The sequence below is a fragment of the Paramormyrops kingsleyae genome, chromosome 7 (genome assembly GCF_048594095.1).
Source record: "Paramormyrops kingsleyae isolate MSU_618 chromosome 7, PKINGS_0.4, whole genome shotgun sequence".
NCBI lineage: Eukaryota > Metazoa > Chordata > Actinopteri > Osteoglossiformes > Mormyridae > Paramormyrops > Paramormyrops kingsleyae.
In genome coordinates this window covers 15,079,785-15,105,811 of record NC_132803.1, presented here as the reverse complement: position 1 = coordinate 15,105,811, position 26,027 = coordinate 15,079,785, and the positions used below count along the sequence as shown (strand labels likewise).

At 41.6% G+C, this 26,027-nt stretch overlaps 1 protein-coding gene across 3 annotated transcripts; it reads right to left on the bottom strand.

The window, feature by feature from the left end:
• Positions 1 to 4,153: 4,153 nt before the first annotated feature.
• LOC111849781 (NACHT, LRR and PYD domains-containing protein 3-like) lies at positions 4,154 to 24,041 on the bottom strand. 3 transcript variants are annotated; one of them, XM_072714387.1, is made up of 13 exons: positions 23,968 to 24,041; positions 20,934 to 21,023; positions 20,016 to 20,129; positions 18,851 to 18,964; positions 16,514 to 16,577; positions 16,104 to 16,332; positions 13,273 to 14,992; positions 12,167 to 12,340; positions 10,530 to 10,703; positions 9,182 to 9,355; positions 8,841 to 9,014; positions 8,680 to 8,726; positions 4,154 to 5,027 (listed from the first exon to the last, which is right to left on the bottom strand). In XM_072714387.1, the coding sequence occupies exons 2-13, from the start codon at positions 20,993 to 20,995 to the stop codon at positions 4,477 to 4,479; spliced, it is 3,597 nt and encodes a 1,198-aa protein (XP_072570488.1). In that variant the 5' UTR covers positions 20,996 to 21,023; positions 23,968 to 24,041; the 3' UTR covers positions 4,154 to 4,476. The 3 variants fall into 3 exon arrangements, with proteins under 3 accessions (XP_072570488.1, XP_072570489.1, XP_072570490.1); XM_072714388.1 differs by lacking the exon at positions 18,851 to 18,964; XM_072714389.1 differs by lacking the exon at positions 20,934 to 21,023 and having other exon boundaries at positions 23,968 to 23,983.
• Positions 24,042 to 26,027: the final 1,986 nt, after the last annotated feature.

Here is a 26,027-nt window from a genome sequence, read left to right as displayed (position 1 = left end):
CTTGACCCCAACCTGACCTCAACTGGACTCCAAGTGGCGATACAGTCCCCTCCAGAATTATTGGCAGCTTTGATAAAAATGAATAAAAAAGGTTACAAAGAATATGTGCGTATGGTCAATTAGTTTAAACTCACATTGAAAAAATGAAAAATACTGTGTTTAATTGAAGTAAAATAATGTTTAAATATCTTCATGATGGTGTAAACCTAAATTATTGTCAGGTATGGGGACGGGGCAGGACACTGGACCCGGACTGCAGGAGACCTGGTTTATTTAATGCAAGCGTACAGAACCCAAGGGATGAGGCAGAAGTATAGTCGGGGATGGAGCGGAGGAGTTGATAGCTGAGAGAGTCAGTCCTACACCAACACGCCACACAGGGAAGCGGGAGAGACAGGAGGATGAGATGGGGAGGGGATACAGGCAGGGCAGCAGGAGCAGGGAAAAGAAACAATAAACAGAGGTTAAATGCTCAGTAAGACTCATTCCAGGATGGCAACAATACTTCACGATCTGTGCGGAGTAACAATCGTCTTTTGACTGCAGCTGGATTGCTTGCAGCTGGTGTGCCGCGCCTATGTGGGCATGGCTGCTGGTGCAGGCGTGACAATTATGCCTATCAAAATGTGTCAGCTTAGCCATTTCAAACCCTCTCCTAAAGTCACCTCAGTATTTGCAGCAACAAGGCATTTTTACTTTCTGTTTGATTTAGATACAGTAGGAAAGTGGAGATCATAAAGTTGACTGGAATTAACCAGAAGGCAGTTACAGTACGTGATTTTTGTTTTGAGAGATAGCACAACTGAAAACTACTGCATTCACCTTAAGTTGTGTTGACATACAGCGGGGAAAATAAGTATTGACCACATCAACATTTTTCTCAGTAAATATATTTCTAATGGGGTTATAGACATGAAATTTACACCAGATGTCGGTAACAACAAAAGTAATCACACATAAATGAAATCAAAACAAATAAAAACATAAATTAAGTTATGTGTAATAAAGTGAAATTACACAGGGAATAAATATTGAACGCATGAAGAAAAGGAGGTGCAAAAAGGCATGGAAAGCCAAGAAACCAGGTGAAATCTGTCAATATTTAGAAATCCTGTCCCCTTTCAGTGCACATTGATATCAGCTGGTTTAATCCTAATTGATGACCAATAAAAAGGTTTCTCATTACCAAGGTGTCACACAAGAAGCATCTCATGATGGGAAAAAGCAAAGAGCTCACTCAAGGCCAAATTTAAGGTTTAACCATTCTCTCCTTTACTATGGCCCTAGGCTGTAGCCTAGGATAGCTTATGCCTTACTCCATCCCTGAGGCAAAGGTTAGTCTTGAATTTTTGCATTCATTCATTTAATTGTGTTCTCTCCACATTATTCCACTAGAGGAATAATATCAAGGATATGGGAGCTATAATGTTAGTTTTCCTCTTTAGCGCCATTTTCTTTTTCTGTGACACTACTTTGTACTGCTTGGCAGTGAAAGAATGGGTATCTACCAGTAGACTCCAGTGGTAAAAGAAAGCTGGGTAGCATTAAGTCTCAAAGTAGGAATAATCCATTACAGCCGGGATGGTGGGCAACATTGTCTATCCTGAAAACTGCTGCTAAAAATGTAAATGAGATATTGCTACAATTTAAATGATCATATTATATTGTATCCATAAATGAAACTTCTGGAAATTGTGTCTTCATGAGGCCCCTAGATTTCGGGGGCCCCAGGCAGCTGCCTGCCCTTGGCTTATGGTCAGCCTCCCCCCTGCCTGGAAGCACAAGTAAAGCAGCAGGAGCAGTTCAGCTCTCATCAATGATTTCTGAACCACTCCCTTCACAGAGTACATGGAAGAGCTTTCTGACATAATGACATCTGACTAGACTTATGGTGACCACCAAAGCAACATTATAAATCACACCTTCATGCTGACATATTTCTGCCAACTTTGTCTTTACTTATATTAACTAATGAATAACTATTTTTTTCTCCATAGGAACCCAACCCTTTTGGGGTTAATCATTACTCATCTGTTAGAACCAGCAGAGAGTTAGAAAGACAAAACATCCGACGATATAACCTTGGAAACCTTAATCTGATTCTGGGAAAAGGGATATTTCATAGGCAAAGTTACAGTCAGCATACCAAGACTATCTCCCTGTTACGACTGCTTTAGTCACATTATGTTTATGGAAAGCTGTTTGAGTTGTTACGATCCCCAGTCTAGGTTTGGGGATCGCCAGAAAGGTAAGGGAAATTGAGAGGGGAAGACGAGACAACCAGGGAACAGGAAAGCGGAGCACGGGAAACAAAGGGATCTTTTTTGTAGTTTTTAATATTTTTTCACAGACACGTTAACAAACACGAGGCGCAACAAACTTCGGGAGTGACCCAGGCCAAAATAACCAAAACAGCTAACGCACACGTCCCAAACTCAAACTCTAAGGGTAACGAAAGCAAGAGGAAACGAAATGACAAAGACTAAGTCTAACTCCCTAACCAAAACAACAGTAAACACCACGTTCGCAGAAACAAAAAGGCAGTCACTCCTTACGCATGTAACAGACATGTACAGAAAACACACAGTCCAAAAGAACGGTATCCGAAGGGGCGAGCTAGAGATGGCAATTTCGGCATCCAGGATCGATCCGTTCCGAACACGTCCGAAACTTCTGGTTTCCGATACGGAGTTTACGAAATGTTTCGAAACATCAGTCACGTGACCGCTGTGTCATTGTTCACGGCAAGAGAAAAAAACTATTAAAAAAACCCCGGGAAAAAATCGGGGCTTGTTAGTTTGAGAGAGTAGTTTGGCGATCATTATTATTTGAAATCAAATTGTATTAGTGAAACAGGTTAGCAGTTAGTGTGATTTACGCATACATATAGTGAGGGACATATATATATATATATATACAGTATAGTTATAGTAGGTGTAATATCAAGCTTTTGCTTAGATTCAGTTAGAAACATAAATCAAAAAGCTAGAGTACGCATAGACAAATAGATTACATATACATACACTCACCTAAAGGATTATTAGGAACACCATACTAATACGGTGTTTGACCCCCTTTCGCCTTCAGAACTGCCTTAATTCTACGTGGCATTGATTCAACAAGGTGCTGAAAGCATTCTTTAGAAATGTTAGCCCATATTGATAGGATAGCATCTTGCAGTTGATGGAGATTTGTGGGATGCACATCCAGGGCACGAAGCTCCCGTTCCACCACATCCCAAAGATGCTCTATTGGGTTGAGATCTGGTGACTATGGGGGCCATTGTAGTACAGTGAACTCATTGTCATGTTCAAGAAACCAATTTGAAATGATTCAAGCTTTGTGACATGGTGCATTATCCTGCTGGAAGTAGCCATCAGAGGATGGGTATACATGGTGGTCATAAAGGAATGGACATGGTCAGAAACAATGCTCAGGTAGGCCGTGGCATTTAAACGATGCCCAATTGGCACTAAGGGGCCTAAAGTGGCTTTAAGACAGATCCGCTTGAAACATGCATCTCAGGAACCCAACACCTGGACTGTTTTCGACTCTACAGTATATGTGTTTGTAGCTGCCTTTGTAATTGTTTTGCAATTGATAGTTAAAGTTCTTCTTTATGTGGTGTATCCCTTGTAGTCGCATAATTACGAATGATACTGATGCAGCAAACCCAATTCCAAGACTTCTTCCTTTGTGAGAATCCTTCTGAGACTAGGCTGGCACTTTATCCATGATATATTGGGCACAAACATGAATGCAAACAGACTCACAAAGTGATGGTTGACTATACAGCAGACACATTACAAACGCCTATATATCTTTGTCTATGTGAATATGTTGACCCTGTGACCTTGTTTTTAATAAAACAAATGTGATCATTTCATCAAATAAATAAAAATTTAATTTACTTTAATCCACTGAACCAGGGCAGTAACTGGATAGAATTATATTTTCCAATGTTTTTTGTTTATTATATGCATTGATTTAGTGTAATTGTGTCTAGCCTCGACTTAGTGTAATTGTGTCTAGCCTCGACTTAGTGTAATTGTGTTCAGCTGCAGCAGTAAAGTGAACTTAACTTAATCCACCAGACTGTGGTTTCATCATGTTACTCAGTTATGCTTTGGGTGACGCTGAACCAGGACATTAATAGGACAGAACAGAAAGCCTTTATTGTCATTGTACAGGGAGGAAACACAGGAAATAGGCAAAAATATATAACATGTACACATACAGGGGAGGGGGAAAGGCCCCCCAATCATCAGGATTACAATTAGTTACATTTTAGTCAGAGAGAAAAACTGTTATTTTTCATGTTTATTCAGCTCGCTGAACACAGGCATTTATTTTTGTCAAACATACATTTCAGAGTAAAAAGGGTTATATGGGTTAAAAAGCAGACATTTACCAAAGAGAACAAGCAACATGTCACATTGTGATATAGTAAAAATGATTCCTCCAGGACACAGTGAGCTATCCCAGCATGCACAGGGACACTGAGGAGTTTTCAGAAATCCAAAAAGCTGGACAGAGAGGTTCAGTGAATGAGGAGATGACCCTGCGCAGGAGGATCAGTCCATCAGAGGAGACTCTGTAGAAGGTCAGAGCACCAGCCTCCCAGTCCAGATACACTCCGACTCTGCGGGAGCCTGAGGGCCGTATGAGTATGAGAGTTGGTTTCATACTGTGCCAGACAGAGTAACTGTCACTAGAGCAGCTCAGACTCCATGACTTGTAATTATCTCCAAGCCCACAGTCAGCACTGTCTCCTTTCCTCCCGATTCCTTTATAAGTCACTCCTATCAAGGTATTATCTCCTATCCGGGCTTGATCTCCATCCCACTCAGCCTCCCAGTAACAGCGGCCAGTCAGATTCTCTCTGCAGAGAACTTGTTCCCACCAGTCAAATCTCTCTGGATGATCAGGATATGGCTGCTCTGCCCCCCATGTCACCTTCTTGTTCCCGCCTGACATTGACAGGAATCTGTGTGCTGTGTTGGGGTCCAGTGTCAGCTGGCAGGAGTCTGTAGGCAAGAGGAAGAGCCATTAATACCATCAAAAAGACCAGCATCTTGCTCATCTAATCACTGTCACATCTCACATACTCACTAACGAAGAACTTGCTCCAATACACACATTTATCCCAGTATACTCTTGTTCCTGGGTTCCATTTTCCACTTCTCTAATCTGTGGCACTTCTGTTTGTAAGAGTGTGTGTGATCATTAAACCATGGGGAGCGTCTGGTGGTTTTGGCAAGTTCATTTATCAAAGGAGCCATTTCATCCAAAACCTGACTATCCACTGTATTGAAGTCACATGTGACTTCGTTGATATCTGTACTAGACATGAAGTTCACATTACTTATTGCATTAATAAATTTTAGGGAATTTGTACCATTTAGGTGATGTGTCTCCGCTGTAGTCAAGGAGGGTGGCTGAATCACGAGGGTGATTAGAAAAGAGTCAGAGAAGGACTTATTCAATGGATATGATGAACATAAACTCTGTGAGTGATAATCAGGTCAAGTGTATGGTTGTGCATGTGTTGGTCCCGTTACGTGCTTATAACATCCAACAGAATCCAGGAGGGACAAGAAGGAATCTTTTGCTGTATGCTTCTCTTCTATGTGAGCGGAGTGGAGCCACGAGAATTTCCGCTCTTCGTTCACTGAGCAGTATGCTCCCCCGCTCACAGTAGCTCTGGTCAATTTTCACCCCGCTCCAATGAGATCGCTCACCGCTCGCGCCAAAATCCTTCTGCTCCCGCACCTCTCACATGCTCTGGTCCACATGTATATTGAAATCTCCAAGTATGATAAAATTCTCTACGTTAATGACTAAGTCAGTAAGAAGTTCCCCAAATTTAGTCAGAAACAAAGTGTATGGTCCAGGTGGTCTGTATACTATAAGAATATAGATGGGTGGGTCAGACGCCATTTGAAGTAGCATTGCTTCAAATGTTGTAAAATATTCTATAATTCTGGGTTTGATTTTTAACAGTACGGTAAAAATATTTTTTTTTAACAGTAAGTTAAAAATAGCTGCCAGGCTGCCTCCACGCTCAGAGCCACGTGGTTTCTGTATGAAACTAAACACATGAGTGGCCTGTACTACGAAGGGGGTTTAACAAAATCAGATTTAACCCGGAGGTAATTTGCAAACACGGGGTTGACAAAATCAGGTTGTCTCAATCGGTGCTAATCAGTACTACGACACCAGTTAAGAAGTTGATTTGTTAAATCGGTGTTAACTGCATTGGAGTTTGTGCGCGTTCACATAAATGGAGCACGTTCGGCAGCGCAAGGCACCGTTTGACTCATGGCGCGGTCTCCATGTTTCACGGAGGAAGACTGCATGCTAATTATGCAGGGTTATGAGGAGCTTAAATCAACACTGCAAAGAAAGTCCAATACCACTGCAGCCAACAAAAGCAGGCAGGCTTGTTGGCAACGTGTTGCCGAGGGAGAAAATGCATACGTACATTTTCATGGTAATAAAACGTGGTCTAAAATATCTCACGACTGAGTATTAGACTATGAAGTGTTTTCTGAAAAGAATTGAAATATTGTTAATAAATACAGAGGCTCACAGATGCGACACAATTCAGAAGTCACCTATTATTTGCTGTTAAGTAATGTAATACTCCCTAAAGTTCCATTACTGAGATGTTACTCATGATGTAAACCTAATGTTAACAATAACTTAACTGATCCGATTTCAAATGCAATAGTAGTGGAAAGCGTACGTGGCAGCAAGTCAAGATTAAATATAAAAACATCATGTCAAGTGGTTGGGCTATGTATTTATATTCCTACTCATTATGAAAGATTTGTTGTGTCTAGCCTCGACTTAATAGTGTGTTTCTATGTTTTACAGCTAATAAGAAAAAGGTGTCTGTTCATATTACACTTAATAGAAGGTGAGCCATTGTTTAACAAACAAATGATTTACAACAGGACAAAACAGATGCATATGTGTAGTGAGAAAATGACTAGGAACCTGTCACCGCGGTTAAGTTAGCCGATATTCAGTTTTCTGGCTTTAATAACTTTAAACGGAAGGTGGGCGTTTTTTATGACAGAATTGTGATGTCCAGTACACAGACCTCGATGCACACCGATTATTTTTGCGCTTCAAACCATTTCATGATTTGTGCCAAATCGTGTTAATAGCTAATATAATCGGTCCTGTCAGCTGTAATGACATGGTGGTTTAGCATTTTGGGCTCATGGCGACTGTTGCACACCCCTTTGTGTCCCAGATTGCTTTACGTACAAATTTTTATTAATTTTTGAATGTTCAAATGTATCCGAATAATGTGAATGGGTTAATAACTTTAAAACTAGACAAAACACATCCAGTGGAGTGTGCTTTGATCAGTGGACAACAAGGAACAATGCACACCCCTTGGGTTTTCAGAATAACTTTCTCTAACAATTATTAATTAATACATTGTATGCATATTATATGCCATTGCTCCATTTCATACATATTGACAGACCCGCTAATGTCATACAGATCATCCAGGTACGCCGGCATTGTCTTCGGAGAAATTGTAGTTGGAGGGGCGGTGCTCATATAGGGCTGGCTTACGTGGAAACCTCGCCTTAACCAAGAACAAAAACTGCTCGGAGCAGGTTTAAGACTTGGCGTAAATTGCCATAACAGCATGTCTCGAGTAAAACCTACCCACCTTTCGTAGTACGGGTTAATCGCGAAATTACACCACACATCATCAAATTACTCGCAAAGTTACCCCAATAAGCCAGTAACCCCGCTTCGTAGTACAGGCCACAGGTGAGGCATCAACAAAAGGTATAGTGTCTGTGGGTCTGAGCCAGGTTTCTGTTAATAAGCACAGGTCTGCACCAATGTCAAGAACCATGTCACTTTCAAGAAGTGATTTACTTCCTAAAGATTCCTAAACATTCAATAGTGGGCATTTTATGGTGGGTTTATGTTGTGACTCATTCAATCTTATTAATGGGTTTGATATTAAGTGATATTAATCTGCACAGGAGCCCACACTGGCAAGAGTGGGACATGGAAGCATCAACGTACACACCGAGGTCTTTCTCATAATCAGCTACCTTTATTTCAGTGGAACCCATAAAAAATCTGTACTTTATATTTCTGCTCCCTGCATGGATTACCTTACATTTATCTGTGTTAAATTTCATCTGCCGGGTATCAGCCCAGTCGCTAATTAAATGAAGATCCCGTTGTAGCCTTTGTGCTGCTAGTTCAGTACTGCTACACCGTCCACCTTGGTTAACCAGTTTACTGTATGTATTTGTGTCAATATCATTAATGAAAATTAGGAACAATAGTGGTCCTAAAATTGAACCCTGCGGTACCCCACTATAAACACAGGCCCACTGTGACATTGTGTCTCTAATAACTACCCGCTGCTTCCTGTCTGTTAACCAGTTTTCTATTCAAGCTGCTACAGCTCCTACAATCCCTGCTGCTTTGAGCTTAAGCAAGAGCCGTTTGTGGGGGACAACATCAAAGGCCTTCTGAAAATCTAAGTAGATCACATCATAGGCCTTTTTGTGATCAATTTCTCTAGCTTTCTCAAAGAACTCAAGTAGATTAGTTAAACAGGATGTACCTCTCCTAAATCCACGTTGGCTATCCCTCAGAATGTTATTTGAAATATGCAAACACACTTACATTTCTGTAAGCCTGGTCTGGTCCTGCACTCTCCACTGTGGTTCACACTATAGGAGAAGCAGAATGACATAGTACTGCTGTACCCATTTATTTTTTAGTGCCTCTTCTTCACATACATACATAAGTATCTGTAGCGTGTTAGAAACACACTCTGTACTCACTTCAACTTCTCCAGTTTACAGCTGGGATCCTCCAGTACAGCAGAGAGCAGCTTCACTCCTGAGTCTCCTGGGTGATTGTAGCTCAGATCCAGCTCTCTCAGGTGTGAGGGGTTTGACCTCAGAGCTAAAGCCAGGGAAGAACAGCCTCTCTCTGTGACTCTACAGCCTGACAGCCTGCAGAGAGACAGACAGAAACTTTCTAATAAATAAGATCACCTCAACATTACACTTATTACTTTATTAATTATTAATTATTTCAATGCAGTTTACAGCATGGAATACCCCGTAATACTTACCTCAGTATCCCCAGTTTACAGTGTGGGATACCCAGTAATACTGACCTCAGTATCCCCAGTTTACAGTGTGAATCCCCCAGTCCAGCAGAGACCAGCTTCACTCCTGAATCCTGCAGGTCATTGTCACTCAGGTCCAGCTCTCTCAGGGGTGAGGAGTTTGACCTGAGAACTGAAGCCAGCGCCTCACAGCATTTCTCTGTGAGTTCACACCGGTCCACCCTTAAAAAAAAATTAAACACTTTTAAATTCACTTTTAGTACCGGTGTTCGATGTAATGCAAATGAGTAGAATAGGAGCCATTATAGAACAGATTTTTTAAAAAACAACGTATTTAGTAAAACACCATTTTAACAATAATCCCGATTCTGATTCTGTCTGATTGCTCAGCTGTCGCTGAGGTGGTTAAAAAGCTCCTCAGTGGCTGGGCCCCAGGGGTGGATGAGATCCGCCCGGAGTTCCTCAAGGCTCTGGTTGATGCAGGGCTGTCTTAGATGACACGCATCTGCAGCATCGCGTGTACATCGGATTGAAAGACCGGTGTGGTGGTTCCCCTCTTCAAGAAGGGGGACCGGAGGGTGTGCTCCAACTATAGGGGGATCAAACTCCTCAGCCTCTGAGGTCTACTCACTGGTACTGGAGAGGAGGGTCCGTCGGATTGTCGAACCTCAGATTCAGGAGAAGCAGTGTGGTTTTCGCCCTGGCTGTGGAACAGTGGACCAGCTCTATACTCTCAGCTGGGTCTTGGAGGGTGCGTGGGAGTTTGCTCAACCAGTCTACATGTGCTTTGTGGACTTGGAGAAGGCATTCGACCATGTCCCTTAGGGGGTCCTGTGGGGAGTGCTCCAGGAGTATGGGTTGCCGGGCTTCTTTATAGGGGTGGTTCGGTCCCTGGATGACCGATGTCAGAGCACATGGAGTGCTCTCTCCACATCGGGGAGGTTGTCCTTCCCCAAGTGAAGGAGTTTAAGTATCTCGTTGTCTTGTTCACGTGTGAGGGAAGGATGGAGCGGGAGAAAGGCAGGCGGATCGGTGCGGCGTCAGCAGTGATGCAGGCACTGCATCGGTCAGTCATGGTGAAGAAGGAGCTGAGCCAAAAGGCAAAGCTCTCGATTTACCAGTCGATCTACGTTCCTACCCTCACCTATGATCACGAGCTGTGTGTAATGACCGAAAGAATGAGGTTGTGAATACAAGCGGCCGAAATGGGTTTCCTCCACAGGGTGGCTGGGCTTTCCCTTAAACATAGGGTGAGGGCTGATAAGTTTGTAGGATATAAGGAAGTAGGAGAAGAAAAAAAGTTGTTTGTGTTTGTTTATTATGTAACTGGTGAAACGCATTGTGGGTTTTATTGGTGTCCGGTTTCTTTTTTGTAAAATGCATATTCTATACTCACTTCAGCTTCTCCAGTTTACAGCTGGGATCCTCCAGTACAGCAGAGAGCAGCTTCACCGCTGAGTCTCCTGGGTGATTGTAGCTCAGATCCAGCTCTCTCAGATGAGAGGGGTTTGACCTCAGAGCTGAAACCAGTGACGAACAGCCTTCTTCTGTGATTCTACAGCCTGACAGCCTGCAGAAAGGAAATCAAAAATATTGTTTTCTACAGCCGTCGTCTATTTGCATGTAATTAGCTGTATAAAGTGACGGAAAGACCAGCAGCAATGGTCGGCTCTTAGGGGTTTAGTGGCTGCTTGTCTGCAAAGATATAACTCTAACAGAGTGATCCTACACTACTCACTGAAGCTTACCTTTTAATCTCACATTCCTGAAGTTACTGTGAATTAACGGCCATAAACGAGCATTTCATTTCCAAACCAAACCATCATGAGGATGGTGCACCTGTGACCCAGAGACACCGGCTGCTCCACATTACCCTGCCTTCTGCTCTTTTTGTTCCGTTTTCTCTCCTGCTGCCTTGCCTGGGAACAGAGAGCAGGTGTCTCCCTCATGTCGGCAGTCTCTCACACCCAGGAGACGCCGACTCAGAGTGAGGACATCGGCAGCCGCCACCAGCCTCCCCGATCTTTCTTCTTCTTGCTGTCATTTTTATTTTTTTAAAAAGCCTGCCTCACTGAAGCTTCAGTCAAGTCACCCGCCACTGCCTGCATGTCCTTAAACTCACACTGTACTACACTGTCCAGAGAAAATGACCCCTCTGAAATAACTGGAATTGTGTTTTGAAACTGATATTACAGTGTAAGTACAAATAATCTAATGATTTCATGGTTTGTGAGCCCAGATCTTAGGTCAGGCAGCAGCCTTGGTCTCCTCCTGTGTATCTCCTTCCTCCCTCCTCCACAGTGCTGTGCCAAGCAGACCCTGATGGCAGTGAGGATAAGGCCTGGTAGGGATGTCAAGAGCAAGGAGACCAGACTGGGAAAGATTAACATCAGAACTGGTCTGCCCTGAAGAGGGCAGAGCTGGCAAACACCACCATCTGACTGCTTAGTGGAATTACTCAGGATCGCCTCAAGAAGAGGGTTGTACAGAGTCTCCCATGTTCTTGTTGTGAAAATGCTGGATGCTGGTGAAGAATGTGGAATGCCCAGTAATACTGACCTCAGTATCTCCAGTTTACAGTATGAAATACCTCAGTATCTCCAATTAACAGTATGGAATACCCAGTAATATTGACTTTAGTATCTCCAGCTAAAAGTATGGAACTCTGAAATACTGACCTCAGTATATCCAGCTAACAGTGTAACAGTATCTCCAGGTAACAGTAGTAATAGTGCAAACAGAATAACAAAATAACTCTAACAAAGTAACAAATAACTATAACAGTGTGGACTACCCAGTAATATTGACCTCAGTATCTCCAGTTTACAGTATGCAAAACCCAGTAATACTGTCCTCAGTATCTGCAGTTTACAGTATGGAGTACCCAGTAATATTGACCTCAGTATCTCCAGTTTACAGTATGCAAAACCCAGTAATACTGTCCTCAGTATCTGCAGTTTACAGTATGGAGTACCCAGTAATACTGACCTCAGTATCCTCAGTTTACAGTGTGGAATACCCAGTAATACTGACCTCAGTATCCCCAGATTACAGTGTGAATCCCCCAGTCCAGCAGAGAGTAGCTTCACTCCTGAATCCTGCAGGTCATTGTCACTCAGTTCCAGCTCTCTCAGGGGTGAAGAGTTTGATCTTAGTGCTGAAGACAACACTTCACAGTGTTTATCTGTGAGATTACAGCTGTTCAGCCTGGAAAAGAAAACATGTTAAGTCACAGACATACATTATACACATTAGTGTTGGGCGGTATACCAGTTCATCTTTTTCATTATTGTTATGATATGATTTTTTTCTTATACCGAAATACCGGTTTAAATAGCCTACACAACGTGGCATAGCTGTTTAAGAGGGGACCTTTTTCACTGCTGCACTGCTAAAAAATATATTGCGAAAGATCTGAAACGGAAGATATAGCTGAAGCTGGAGTTGAAAATAATGAGACACTTGTCAAAAAATTGATTCTCAGATGCTAATCGATACTAAAAATTAGTATATGATTAGATACTCATTTTCACCATTATTGATACCAACAGTACGGTTTTTGCCTCATTTGCCACACTTCACACAGCACCACTACAGTGCAAGCGTGCCTGTACGTACGCACACGCACCCACTCCCGCAGCCCCTCCCCTCCTCTCAATAGACGCATTCACGCTGGTGAACACACACATGCCGAGTTGGCCAAACATGGCATATGCTGCAGTTGAAGGCACTTCGCAAACTGCTTTAGTAAAAAAAAAAGCACGCAAAAGTGCCGTTTGGAAGTATTTTGCAGACGAGCATGGAAAGGCTAAGCCTCTATGCAAACAATGCTACAGAGTTATGGCGAGGAAGTCAAGTAGCACGTCAAACTTGGCGAAGCAACTTATACACCCTGTAGATAAAGAGCCCTCACTGTTTCTATAGCAGGTTAGGATGCTGTGCCTGTGATCAGAAGGCAGACTGGATGGGAACGGAAACGTCACTTTTTTGTTTGTTATTACATCATTACCTTCGGTCATTATAAAATCTGTGGTCCAGATTATTAAAAAAACACCCCAGTTATTAATCCATGAGTATAAATATATAATATATATTACATTTCAAACAATATTAATGTATTACTGCCACACTAGACTTACAGAGCTGTCCTGGATTTCTTGACCACAGGCAGCAGCCTCCAGTGCTCTTCACCTGATCCGTTGTATTTCTTCAGATCAAACACATCCAGCTCCTCATCTGACAACAGTAACACAAAGGCCAGAGCTGACCACTGAGCAGGTGAGAGGTGACGTACTGAAAGTCTTCCAGTATTCAGGTATCCTTGTACTTCCTCTACTAGAGAATTATCACCCAGTTCATTCAGACAGTGAAACAGGTTGATGGTCCTTTCTGGAGATAAATTCTCCTGTATTTTCCACTTCATATATTGGTTTGTTTCCTCAATGTTATGTGACCTGGTTCCTGTCAATCCCAGTAGCCTTTGTAACAATGTCTTACTGGAGTCTGTTGAGAGGCCCAGGAGGAAGCGGAGGTAGAGGTCCAATTGTCCATTCTTGCTCTTTAATGCCTGATCTACTACAGTTTTCAGCAGGTCAGCTGATGAGTTTGATAGAAACACATATAAAGCAGCGAGATACTCCTGGATGCTCAGATGCACAAAGCAGTACACCTTCTCCTGATACAACCCATATTCCTCTTTAAAGACCTCTGTGCACACTCCAGAGTAAACTGAAGCTTCACTGACATCAATGTCATTCTCTGTCAGATCTTGCTCATAAAATATGAGATTGCCTTTCTCAAGGTTTTCAAAAGCCAATTTACCAAGTTTCAAAAGGAATTCCTTGCTGTATTTATTAAGCTTGGTTTCATAGTTTTTCATATACTTGTCATTTTTTAAACTTGCCTGAAAGATCAGGAAGTGTGTGTACATTTGAGTCAGAGTCCTTGGAATTTCTCCCCTGTCAGTCTCACTAAAAAGCCTCTCAAGGACAGTGGCTGAAATCAAGCAGAACACAGGTATGTGGCACATGATGAAGAGGCTCCTTGTTGATTTCACATGTGTGATAATCCTGCTGGCCAGGCTCTGATCACTGAATCTCCTCCTGAAATACTCCTCCTTCTGGGCATCACTGAACCCTCGTATCTCTGTCACCCGGTGGACGCACTCAGCAGGTATCCGATTGGCTGCTGCTGGCCGGGAGGTTATCCAGAGGAGAGCGGATGGAAGCAGATTCCCCTTAATGAGGTTAGTCAACAGTACATCCAGTGACATTTTCTTTGTTACATCAAACCAGTTCTCATTGTTCTGAAAATCTAGTGGAAGGCGACACTCATCCAGACCATCAAAGATGAACAAGTCTTTGAACCTAAACAGCTCAGTGGATTCAATCGATTTCAGTTCTGGGACAAAACAGTGAAGCAGTTCAATCAGACTGTATTCATCCTGAATCAAATTCAGGTCCCGGAAAGGAAGGGCAAATATGAAGTGAACATCCTGGTTTGCTTTTCCTTCTGCCCAGTCTAGAATAAATTTCTGCACTGAGACTGTTTTCCCGATACCTGTCACCCCTTTAGTGAGTACAGTTCTGATAGGTGTCTCACGCCCACATAAGGGTTTAAATATATCATTGCACTTGACCGTGGTATCTTCCGTTCGCTGTTTCTTGGGTGCTGTTTCAATCTGTCTCACTTCATGTTCATCATTGACTCCTCCAGTCCCACCTTCAGTTATGTAGAGTTCTGTGTAAATCTCATTGAGAAGTGTTGGCTGCCCTTCCTTAGCTTTCCCTTCAAATACACACTCACATTTCAGCTTCAAGTTACTTTTGATTCTGTGCTGATATTGCAGCATGAGCTGTCCTGAAAAGAAATGAGAGGAAAATGCAGTAATTCTCACTGTGATTCTTATCAGTATGAGAGGAATATTTTCCAAAAACACACTTTTTTTACACATACAAGTCCAAATATTTCACTGTGACAAACGTGAAATTTAAAGTTTTATCATACGTGTCTTACTGAAACCCCACAGCCAGTACTGTGCAAAAGCCTTAGACAGTCAAAGGATTAAAGCCATTTATCTGGGCAGTAAGTATATATTTGCTCATAAAAAAACAATGCAATTGTAGAACACATTGAGCAACACAATAAAATCATCATAGTCTTATCGATGTGGAAACGAGAAAGCCTTCTTAGACATGAGTGTCTCTGGAGTCCTTTTTTGCACACAACTTTACAGTTTGCTTCAAATTTTAGTTTTGAATCAATAACTGTTCCAAGATATTTATAGGATTGAACACATTCCACCATCTGACCCTTAATGGAAGTGCCCTCCTGTGCATGGGTGCCTGTTCTGAAGTCAATTGACATATCTTTTGTTATAGATATGTTTAATTGAAGGTAGGACTCATCACACCATTTAACAAAGTCATCCAGGACTGGGCCGTGGCTTTCCTCACTTTCCCGGAGCAGACTGACAATAACAGAGTCGTCTGCATACTTTAAAATTGCCCTGTTTTCATACCTGCTCTGACATGTTTGTATACAAGATGAATAATAAGGGTGAAAGCATGTATCCCTGTGGGGAGCCAGTCGAGGTGCAGGACAGGGTCCCATTTATCCGGACTCTTTGAGTCCTGTTTGTCAGGAAGTCAAGAATCCAGCCCCCAAGATTTTTACTAAGCTCAAACTGCTCTAAAAGCCTTCTGACTAAAATATGAGGTTGAAACATGTTAAATGCTGAAGAAAAATCAACAAAGAGTAATCGAGCATGCAAACCTTTCCCCTCCAAATGTTTAACAATCAGGTTCAACAGGGTCACTGTAGCATCTTCCACTCCTCTTCGTGATCGGTAAGCAAACTGCATTGGGTCGAGCACATGCTCAGTTTGCCTCAAAATCTCCGACTTCACCAGTTTTTCAAATTCTTCCATTACAATCAACTGTACATGTATAGAATGATATAAAGCTCTTACTCTTCTCCAGCATGTCAGCGAGATCATTTTGCTTCATGGTCCTCAGGATGTACAGTGTGATCTTCAGAGCTCCCTCTCTACCACAGGTCTTCTGCATCTGACCATCACTGTCCATGTCATTGTCCTCCTCCAGTAGAGGCTCAGTGCATTCTGGGTAATTCTGATCTAGGTACCTCACAAACTTCTTCAGCTCATCCTTTAGGAACTTTACAGCATTTTCCTCTAGTGACTAAAATAAACAGTCACAGGTAATTATTGCTACTTGGACCAAACCTTTTCAAAATTTCACTTGTGAATCATAGTTTTAAACATATTTACTTTAATAAGATGAATTTCTTATTATACAGCTATATAAAATAGAAGCTAATTCACATAACAACCAAGAAAATATAACAGCAACAAATACAAACCTTCAATATGGATGATAAACCCGATTTATCATGTAGATCTGAACTGCATTCTTCCATTTGGTCTCTGTGAATAAGGAAGAAACATAAAGACCTCAATTCATCTACACAAATGTAACAGAAAGACTGAAAAGCTCCCCATTAAAATTGCTGTTACTGCAGATAAAGAATAACCTTGTGATATATTAGTTTGGAAAGATGTAACTGCCATGTTGAGCTTTATTCACTAGTGTGGCTTCGTAATTTTCTCATGACAGCAGAAGAGAACCAATGACATCAGGCTCCACCAGACCAAGACATGGTGATGGCAGCATGCTGTTTTTCAGCTGGAGCGGGGTTTTTGTCAAGGTGGAGGGAATTATGAACAGCTCCAAATGCCAGTCCATTTGGGCCCAAAAAAATGCTGTAATTAAATCAAAAGGTGCTTCAGCGAAGTATTAGTTTAAGGGTGTGCACACTTATGCAACCAGCTTATTGTACATTTTTTACTTTTTAGATTTACCCCCTAACACATTTGTTTGTTTTTGAATTAAATTGTACAGGTTACAGGTCACTTTAAAGGTGGGAAAAGTTCTGAAATGATTTATTGTGGTCTCATTTTTTTACCACAAAAAAACCTGCCATTTTAACAGGGGTGTGTACACTTTTTATCTTGCTATTATAACTGTGTGTTTACCTGGCAAACCAGATCAGTTTTCGGGCAAGAAAATGGACCTGCTCATGCACGAAGTGGAAATGTGCGAGCACATCATTTACGGGAGCACCAATGTTCCACATAAGTCCTCCCCTTTTTGGAAAATGTTCTGGCAAACACTCTCAACCTGGTGTGTTTAAATACTAAATAGTATGTGTCTATTTGCATTTACCTCCTGTATAACGGACTTTAAGGGAGCTGGCAAAACAGTCCGTTATATCCAGAGTTGCTGTATGCCCAGAACACAACTACAGGACACCAGTTACTCATGCCACACCCCAGCAGACACACTTATGGTATACATTATTATATTGTACATGTAGTAATACAACTTTACCTGACCAGAGGCGTGACTTAATAATCCCGACTCCGTATCTTCGCTGGATATCACCGGCACGCCACACGCCTTGTAGGCGGAGCCTGCATGTCCGTTATAGCCGAACAAAACTACAGCTAAAAGCGGCCCTGGGGACCAAATTGTTTGTCCGTTATAAGCGAAATTTCGTTATATGCCAGTCTGCTATATCCGATGCTTTTCTGCATGTTCTTAAAGGAGCACGGCCGGGACCAGCGGACCTCGTCCGTTATAGACGATATTCCATTATAAGCGAGTCCACTATAACGGGATTTTACTGTATTTATACTTCTACTTCAGCATTACTGAAGTTTTTTTCCCTCTTAGTGCCAAGCAGCTCACAGCCTGCGCGTCTCTTCGCCATTCCTTACACTCGGCCCTACAGTCTCATTCCCTTTTATGGGAAATTGCAGGGCATTTCCCTATGCTAATTAGGACAAACTGGCACGCGCTTTCAGTTACGAAGACGTGGGATTCATCATTCTTAAGCGAACAATTCTGCTACTTAAGAACACGTCATGAATCCAACGTAGGTTGTTCTTAACAAATTTCGTAGGAACAAATTTAAGAGAATTCTTAAGAAAATATTAGTAAATGAGGCCCAATGTCCCCATAACGTGATGAATACCTGCTTTTTTTTACCTTATGGGAACCAGTGTCCATAGAAATTTATGAGCGATCCCTATAAGAATATGTTTACCCAACATGTGTGTGTATTTATGTGTGTATGTGTGTGCGTGTGTGTGTGTGCACGTGCGTGTGTACGTGTTTGCATATTACCATACCATACCGTATTACCAGGACCAGTTGTACTGCATAATAAGGACCAGTTGTACTGTATAAAAAAACGTATATAATTGAAATAAAACAACAAAAAAACATCAGTGCACTTCCAGCACGTACCTGTGCCCCTAAGGAGCGTCATGCACTGGCACATTTCTGAAATGCGCCACTTAAATACAGTTTAATAATGCGCCACTGACTTTAGACGTGGATTTTGCTGATCAAAAGTACATCATTTAGTTTGCCTTAAAAATACCAACACGCCGACAATGGGCCCAGCCACCTCCTTCGGCTGTTTCTCCTTTCCCTGTTACCAGTTCGATTTCTAGAAGGCGATCTCCCCAACCTGGTTGAGAGATCTTCATGGTGTGCGTTGAGCTCGAGCGTTCATCCTGCTTTCTGCTACCGATTGCCCGTGTACCGACCATTGCTTTGTGTTCCAGATTCCAAGCCTTGCCCATTCCCAGTGCTGCTGAGGACGTCGATCGCCTGACCCACACACATTTACCTTTGATCTGTAGGAGAAGGTCCCTCTCTGAAGGTGAGTGGATGTCCCATTGACCAGTCACTCTTCAGGGAAACACAGCTGGGTACAGGGGAGTCTGCTCTCTCCATCAGGACACTGTGGGCAGCGAGAGGAAACAAACCCTCATGGTATAAATATAATTCATACAATGGGGACGGCATCACACTGCTCTTTAGCCTTCTGCTCTGCCTTCATGTACTTTGGTATGCTGGGAAGCTCGATGTAAACAGGCTCATTTACAGTCAGATATAAGGTGAAATAAATTGTCTCACGTGGAATTTAGAGTCCTATATGAAAGGTAAGGTATTTTTAAAATATCCATCATTAGACTTGGCTGTTGCTATTTTTTTCCCATCCATCCATCCTCTTTAACTCCTTATCCTATTTAGGGTCACGGGAGATCCGGAGAAACCCAGGATGGGTCACCAACCCATCCCAGGGCACACTCACACCTACAGGCAATTTGGTAACTCAAATTAACCTCAGCATGTTTTTAGACTGTGGGGGAAACCTGGAGTATCCAGAGGAAACCCCATAATGACACAGGGGGAACATGCAAATTCCACACACATAGAGCTATGGAGGAGACTCAAACCCAGGTCCCAGAGGCGTGAGGCAATAGTGCTAACCACTGCACCACCATGCATTTCTCCTGTTTATATTTTTATTTGTTACGTGGCCATTTTGGATAGGAGGGATGATCTGTTGCTTGCCTCTAGTATAAAAGAATTGGCTGATTGTGGAAGAAAAAGGAGAAGAAAGAAGATGCAAGGTCTTTTTAACATACCCCACAGGGGGGCTCATTTCATGATTTGCACTATAAATGGTGGCACTCGGAGCCACTAGTGCTCTGGCCCCACCTGCCCGGTTCATAACCCAGCCAAGGCTCCAGGGGGCGCTATCTTGGTGCACCTTCAGCCACTGACTCATTCCCCCACTGTGAGCTAAGAAGTGCTACTGGGGACCTTTACTGCCTGCTGCCATTAGACACCACAATGCCTACTGTCAAAGTGCAGCTCCCACAGCCAGCATTAATGTCTGATTTTTAATGTGGTAAATGGTACCATTGCTTTGTGTTCCAGATTCCAAGCCTTGCCCATTCCCAGTACTGCTGAGGACGTCGGTCGCCCGACTCACACACATTTACCTTTGATCTGTAGGAATAGGTCCCTCTCTGAAGGCAAATGGGGGCTCCATTGACCAGTCACTCTTCAGGGAAACACAGCTGGGTACAGGGGAGTCTGCTCTCTTCACCAGGACACTGTGGGCAGCGAGAGGAAACAAACCCTCATGGTATAAATATAATTCATACAATGGGGACGGCATCACATTGCTGTTTAGCTTCTGCTCTGCCTTCATGTACTTTGGTATGCTGGGAAGCTCTTGATGTAAACAGACTAGTTTACAGTTAACTTTATTTTGAAATAAATTGTCTCACCTATAATTAAATTATAGTAGGAAAGGTTTAGTATCATTGTTAAAATATCCATCGTTAGTCTTGGCTGTTGCTGTTTTTTCCATCCATCCAATCTCTGTAACTCCTTATCCTGTTCTGGATAAGGGAGCTATCGAGGATGGGGCACCGACCCATCACAGGGCACACTCACACACCATTCACTCACACATGCACACCTGCGGGCAATTTGGTAACTCCAATCAGCTTCAACATGTTTTTGGACTGTGGGGGAAACCCAGAATACCCAGAGGAAACCCCACAATGACACAGGGAGAACATGCAAAACTATGGAAGGGACTCAAACTCAGGTCCCAGAGGTATGAGACAACAGTGCTAACCACTGCACCACCATGCATATTTCTTGTGTATATATCTATTTGTTATGTGGCCATTTTGGATAGGAGGGATGATCTGTTACTTGCCTCCAGTATAAAAGAACTAGTTGAAAGAAGGCAAAGAAAGAAGATGGCGAGGTCTTTTTACTAACCTGCACATACAGTATTACAGTGCTGCCCACTGAGGCAGCCCTAGGAGCCCAGTTTACCTTTATGTTATGGCCTGACTATAGACCCACAGAGACATGCATGCTAGTGGCTGTAACACTGTTACCTCTCAGGGCTCTTTCCTTTACACCCCACAGGGGGGCGCATTTCAGAAGCAGATCCATCCATTTCTGTGCCGATCCAGACCAGATGATTCCTAAATACATACATACACAATACGTAGTACTCAGCACACACTGGGTCTCCATCCTGTTAATCTGACACATAGTTTTACACGCACTAAGGAGATCCAGTGCCAAATTTCAGCATGTTTCTGCCATGTGTCATTATTGCTTTGTATCTGTAAAAACATCTTAACTATCAGAGCTACTTTTACATAAAATACTAATTAGATACAGAGGTTAGTGACCACAAAATGTCAACACATGATGATCATATACACTCCTTTTACATTTTGAAATTCCGTACTTTGGGGCTGGAGGGTTGACATCAGTCATCTGTTAATTCAGTGACTTCATCAAAAACATTAATACATAAATTTTTTTAGATTAGGTAGTTTGCCAATTTATTGCAGTGGCCTGTAAGCACTGAAGTATTTCCATATTAATTCAAACTTAGAATGAATGATATTTCTCGTTCTAAATGGGGAAATCCTCCTTCTGTCTACCCCATCATGGGAGCAAGTGAGGTACTTAAGAACAGCCACCCATAACGGTGCCCAGAGAGAGTTGGGGGTTAAAGGCCTTCGGCAAGGGCCCACAGACATGCAGAGGCCAGGCTTGGCCTGGTGACCCTCCGATCGCGGGCACAGAGGCTCAGCCCACTGCGCCGCACGCTGCCCCCCTGAAAACACCCAAATCAAATCCCATACTTTTCCATAGCGCATATATATATATATATATCACACACACACACACACACATGTATATATGCTTCTTTATATTAGAATGCTGTTTTTTTTTTTATTCGGTGGACGCGTTTACCCAGAATGATGCTTCTCTCTGCTGCTAAGCCCGCAAAGCCATGTACTGATGAACAATGAATGTATTTTATTAAAGAACAAGTCAATCTTTCTTAAGAATTGGCATGAAAAAGGTATTGATTATCTTTGTGATATACTAGATCCTCAAGGGAAATTTTATTCCTATTCTGAATTCATGTTTAAATACAATTTCCCTGTTGTTCATAAGGAATTTCTTACAACTGTGAAAGCTATACCTAATGGTCTTGTTCACTTAATGAAATGTCATTTATCATTTCAAATGATTGTAAAAAGGGAGCAAAATTTTTTGGTGAATGATAAATGTATTTATGACCCAAAGTGTAGCAATAAAAATATAAGAAATGTGTTTCAGTCAAGGAAAAGAGTTACTCCGAGAGGAAAATTTATTTGGAACTCTTTAATAGACAAGATCAATTGGGAAAAAAGCATGGCTATTACCTTATAAATTTTGTATCCCCAATAAAGCAAAAGAAGTACATTTAAAGATTTTGCATAATATATACCCCACAAACGAGATTACATCCAAATTTGGTAATATTCATTTAATTTGCAATTTCTGTAATGTCAGTATTGAATCCATTGTTCATTTGTTTTTTGAATGTCCCCTTGTTAAAACTTTTTGGATTGATTTATCTAAATTATTTTCTTCGAAATCTAATGAACCTATTAATTTTACTATGTGTGATATATTTTGTTACTTTTCTCATGGTAAATACAACATTGAATATATAGGAAATGTATTTATTTTATTGGGAAAATATTACATTCATAAATGTAAATTTTCATCAATACTCCCAAAATTATATAATTTTCTCTGTGATTTCAAATACATAATTACAACGCTTAAAAATGTTAATAACAGAAAAAGTGCCAAACTTGTGAAATTATACAATGATTTAATGAATGTTACATAAACTTTCTTTTTACATTTGTCCTTTTTTTTTTACTTGTAGTTAATAGGTTATTTATTTATAGTTCACTGTTTATGTCTTACTGGTTCTGATTATATTTTGTCATACATTGTTATACTGTAATGTTGTAATTATATATACCTCTAAATAAAGAAAGAAAAAAAAAGTTAAAAAAAAGCCATGTACTGATGTCACAACTAGGGGGAAGACATGCTAAGACATGCTACTGTATATTAACCCGAGAATGACGGCGGTCTGTAGGTTTGCGGAAGTCCAGGCGGGGGAAATGAAAGGCGCTGTTTTTAACTCCTACCTGGGACCGAGTTAATGAGCTTTTCACGTTAACAAAGTTGTCTTTACCTATTATTAACACCAGACTTGCGGAACATTTCGTTTAGGCTGGTCAAGCAGAACGGAGAAATATGACTGGTCTACAATTAATCAACACCCCTCAGATTGGAGAGTACAGGAGTGCCGTGGTTTAACCTTGTTTAATAAAATGTTAAGCCTTAAGCAGGGGCGCCGCCAGGGGGGGAAAGGTTAGAACGATTCTAGGGGCCCAGCACTGACATGGGGCCCTGTTAGGGGCTTTACCTTTTCGCAAAAAGGGGGGGTGGCAAAATTCTAATCTTTCATGGGGCCCAAGATTTCTGGCGGCGCCCCTGGCCTTAAGTATAACCCAGGATCTTCGGCACGATAGCAGTTATTCCCAAAGTTTTAAAACAAACTTCATATACCTTCAAAATATTATAACCTAGCCCCGGTACATGTTCACGCAACACTGTATATTTAGCGAACTCGTGATTGAGTAATTAAATATTATCGTCGTGTTAATTCGATTAACATGTTATTATTCGAAAACTTTAAATATTCTGTAACTTTTACTCCTGGACATTACGTACTGTACGGATGTATATTAACATTTATTCCCAAAGTTTTAAAACAAACTTCATATACCTTCAAAATATTATAACCTAGCCCCGGTACATGTTGACGCAACACTGTATAGCCTATTTAGCGAACTCGTGATTGAGTAATTAAATATTATCGTCGTGTTAATTCGATTTACATTCGAAAACGCAAAATATTCTGTAACTTTTACTCCTGGACATTACGTACTGTACGGATGTATATTAACATTTAATCATGTTAAAAATATTAAATCCCAGTACATAAGTACGTTAAATATGGTTATTATTAATTGTATCTCTTGAGAATAATCTTACCTGCGTCGAAGAACTGACTTCCGCGTAAGAGCGGATTGACATTTCCGGGCATGCTCCGCGGCACAGTGAGCACAAAAACTGTAAATAAAATAATTAAATTTCAAACAGCAATAGAAACTTGGTCAGTGCGCACATGTGCCAATGCACTGAAAACAGTAAAATATGTGATGAGGTGTCACATTTAAAATACAAAATAACAAACCAAAATAATGCTATTAACTGTAACAGAAATGCTTTCTACATAAAACAGTCATTTTAATGTGCAGTATGAAATTACACTGATGCAAAAAAATGAAAGATGAGCATAGCAGTCATCCGTCACGAGAATCCTTAGATGTTAACTTTGCGGGACGTCTTAGGTGCAAAGTCATTGGTTACATCAGCATATGATACTGTGTCACATACCTCACGAATGATGCACAGAATTGCCAGGCCATTGAGCCATTCCTGTGACGTTGCTGATCTTAAGTAAGTTTTGATAAGTTTCAGCTTTGAAAAGTTCCTTTCAGCACTGGCTAAAATACATTCTCTCTTAACTATAGCAATTTCTATCAGTCATTTCTTTTTCCTCCATCCCCTTCTCCTTCCTTTCTCCCTCCCCATACCCTGTTCTCCCTGTTTACGCCTCGACCGGGACATAACAACAGGCAGGTCTTGCCACAGTCCATGTGAAAATGTCAGAGCCAAACATTAGAAAGAGACAAATTTAACCTACATGGGAGGTCAGCAAGGAAGAACTGTTACATTATCTGCTGAAACCACACAAAAAGCAATTAATTCAAGAATACCCACTTGAGCAACACTTATGCATTCGACTTCTACTTGAAATATTTTTTACTATTAAATATAGAGGAGTTCCATAGTCTTACTGGATCTCCCTCACACCATGTTATGTTTGACAAGGGGGTGTTACTGAGGAAGTAAACTTTCATGTAGTTAAATGTTTCATTGGACACTGTTCCACCAGCCCCTATAAATATTTTGCCCCAGATAACAGGAAATAGCCAATGAAAGAAGGACTAATGATCTTACCTGGGTTAATAAGAGGCGTCCCAAAGAGCAAACGGACCCAGAAAACCTTTGCATAATGGAGGGCATGGGCTTCATATCACCACAGCACCTCTCATGTAGCTCCCTTATGCCCTCAGAGAAATACCACTCATCATGTAGTTTGTGAAAACAAAGAAAATGTCTTTGGTCATAGTCTAGGTATGTCAATGCCATTGGTCTGTACTGAGTCCAAAGCGAGTACATGGTCAGACTGAACAGATCAACGCATCTTCTCAACTATTTTTTTTTTTTTTTACTTTTTACCCCGATTACAATAATCGTCCCACTATTTGTCACTCCATAAAGAAATCTGTATACAATATCTAGATAAGTTCCTCATCCAGTTCTCAGAGCTCTGGGCTGGTCTACAAAGCTAGTTTAACTATGTAAAGCAGGATTTGCAGGACAGTCATTACCTTCTGCCTTGTATCGTGACTGTGGATGGAAGTGAGGTTGGTCTGAGTTCAGGAGGACGTCGGCCATTCACAGGCACTGTCATGGAAACAGCCATCAAGCATGGCAGCACCCTGACAAACAGCAATGGACGTGATCTTCTGGACTCACCTGTGATTACCTGCAGGTGCCAGGTCCCTTTAAGGCCTCAGCACACTTTGATCACTCTCACACACAAACACTGCCGCCGCTTACCTGCCTTTACCTGCTTACCCTGAGGCTCACCTGTGATTACTTGCTGGTACCAGGTGCCTTTAAGGCCTTGGCACACCTTGCTCACTCTCTCACACACAAACACTGCTGCCGCTTACGTGGCAGCAGGGCATGCAGTTTGCACTACATTTAGCCCGCTGAGCCAGGGTTTTAATGACGGTGAAGTCATTTTTTATATTATTATTATTATATTCATATTGCTGCCAAAAATGCACTTGTATAAAAGCTGTTTTACATAAAATATGGAGTCTTCAAATTTACTACATATAGTTACTTAATTTATGTCTTACTTATTGCTTGTGACTGCTGATACAATATTGCAGACACAGGTTACTGTAAATATG

What these genes read in the sequence shown, in the direction of transcription:
- LOC111849781 (XM_072714387.1), bottom strand. Translation starts at nt 20,995, where the DNA reads ATGGATGGATCTGCTTCTGAAATGCGCCCCCCTGTGGGGTGTAAAGGA. An exon ending in CCTTCTCCTACAGATCAAAG is followed by an intron (nt 16,578 to 18,850) that starts GTAAATGTGTGT and finishes CCTTATTCACAG; the next exon opens with AGACCAAATGGAAGAATGCA. An exon ending in TGTAAACTGGAGAAGTTGAA is followed by an intron (nt 8,727 to 8,840) that starts GTGAGTACAGAG and finishes CTTCTCCTATAG; the next exon opens with TGTGAACCACAGTGGAGAGT.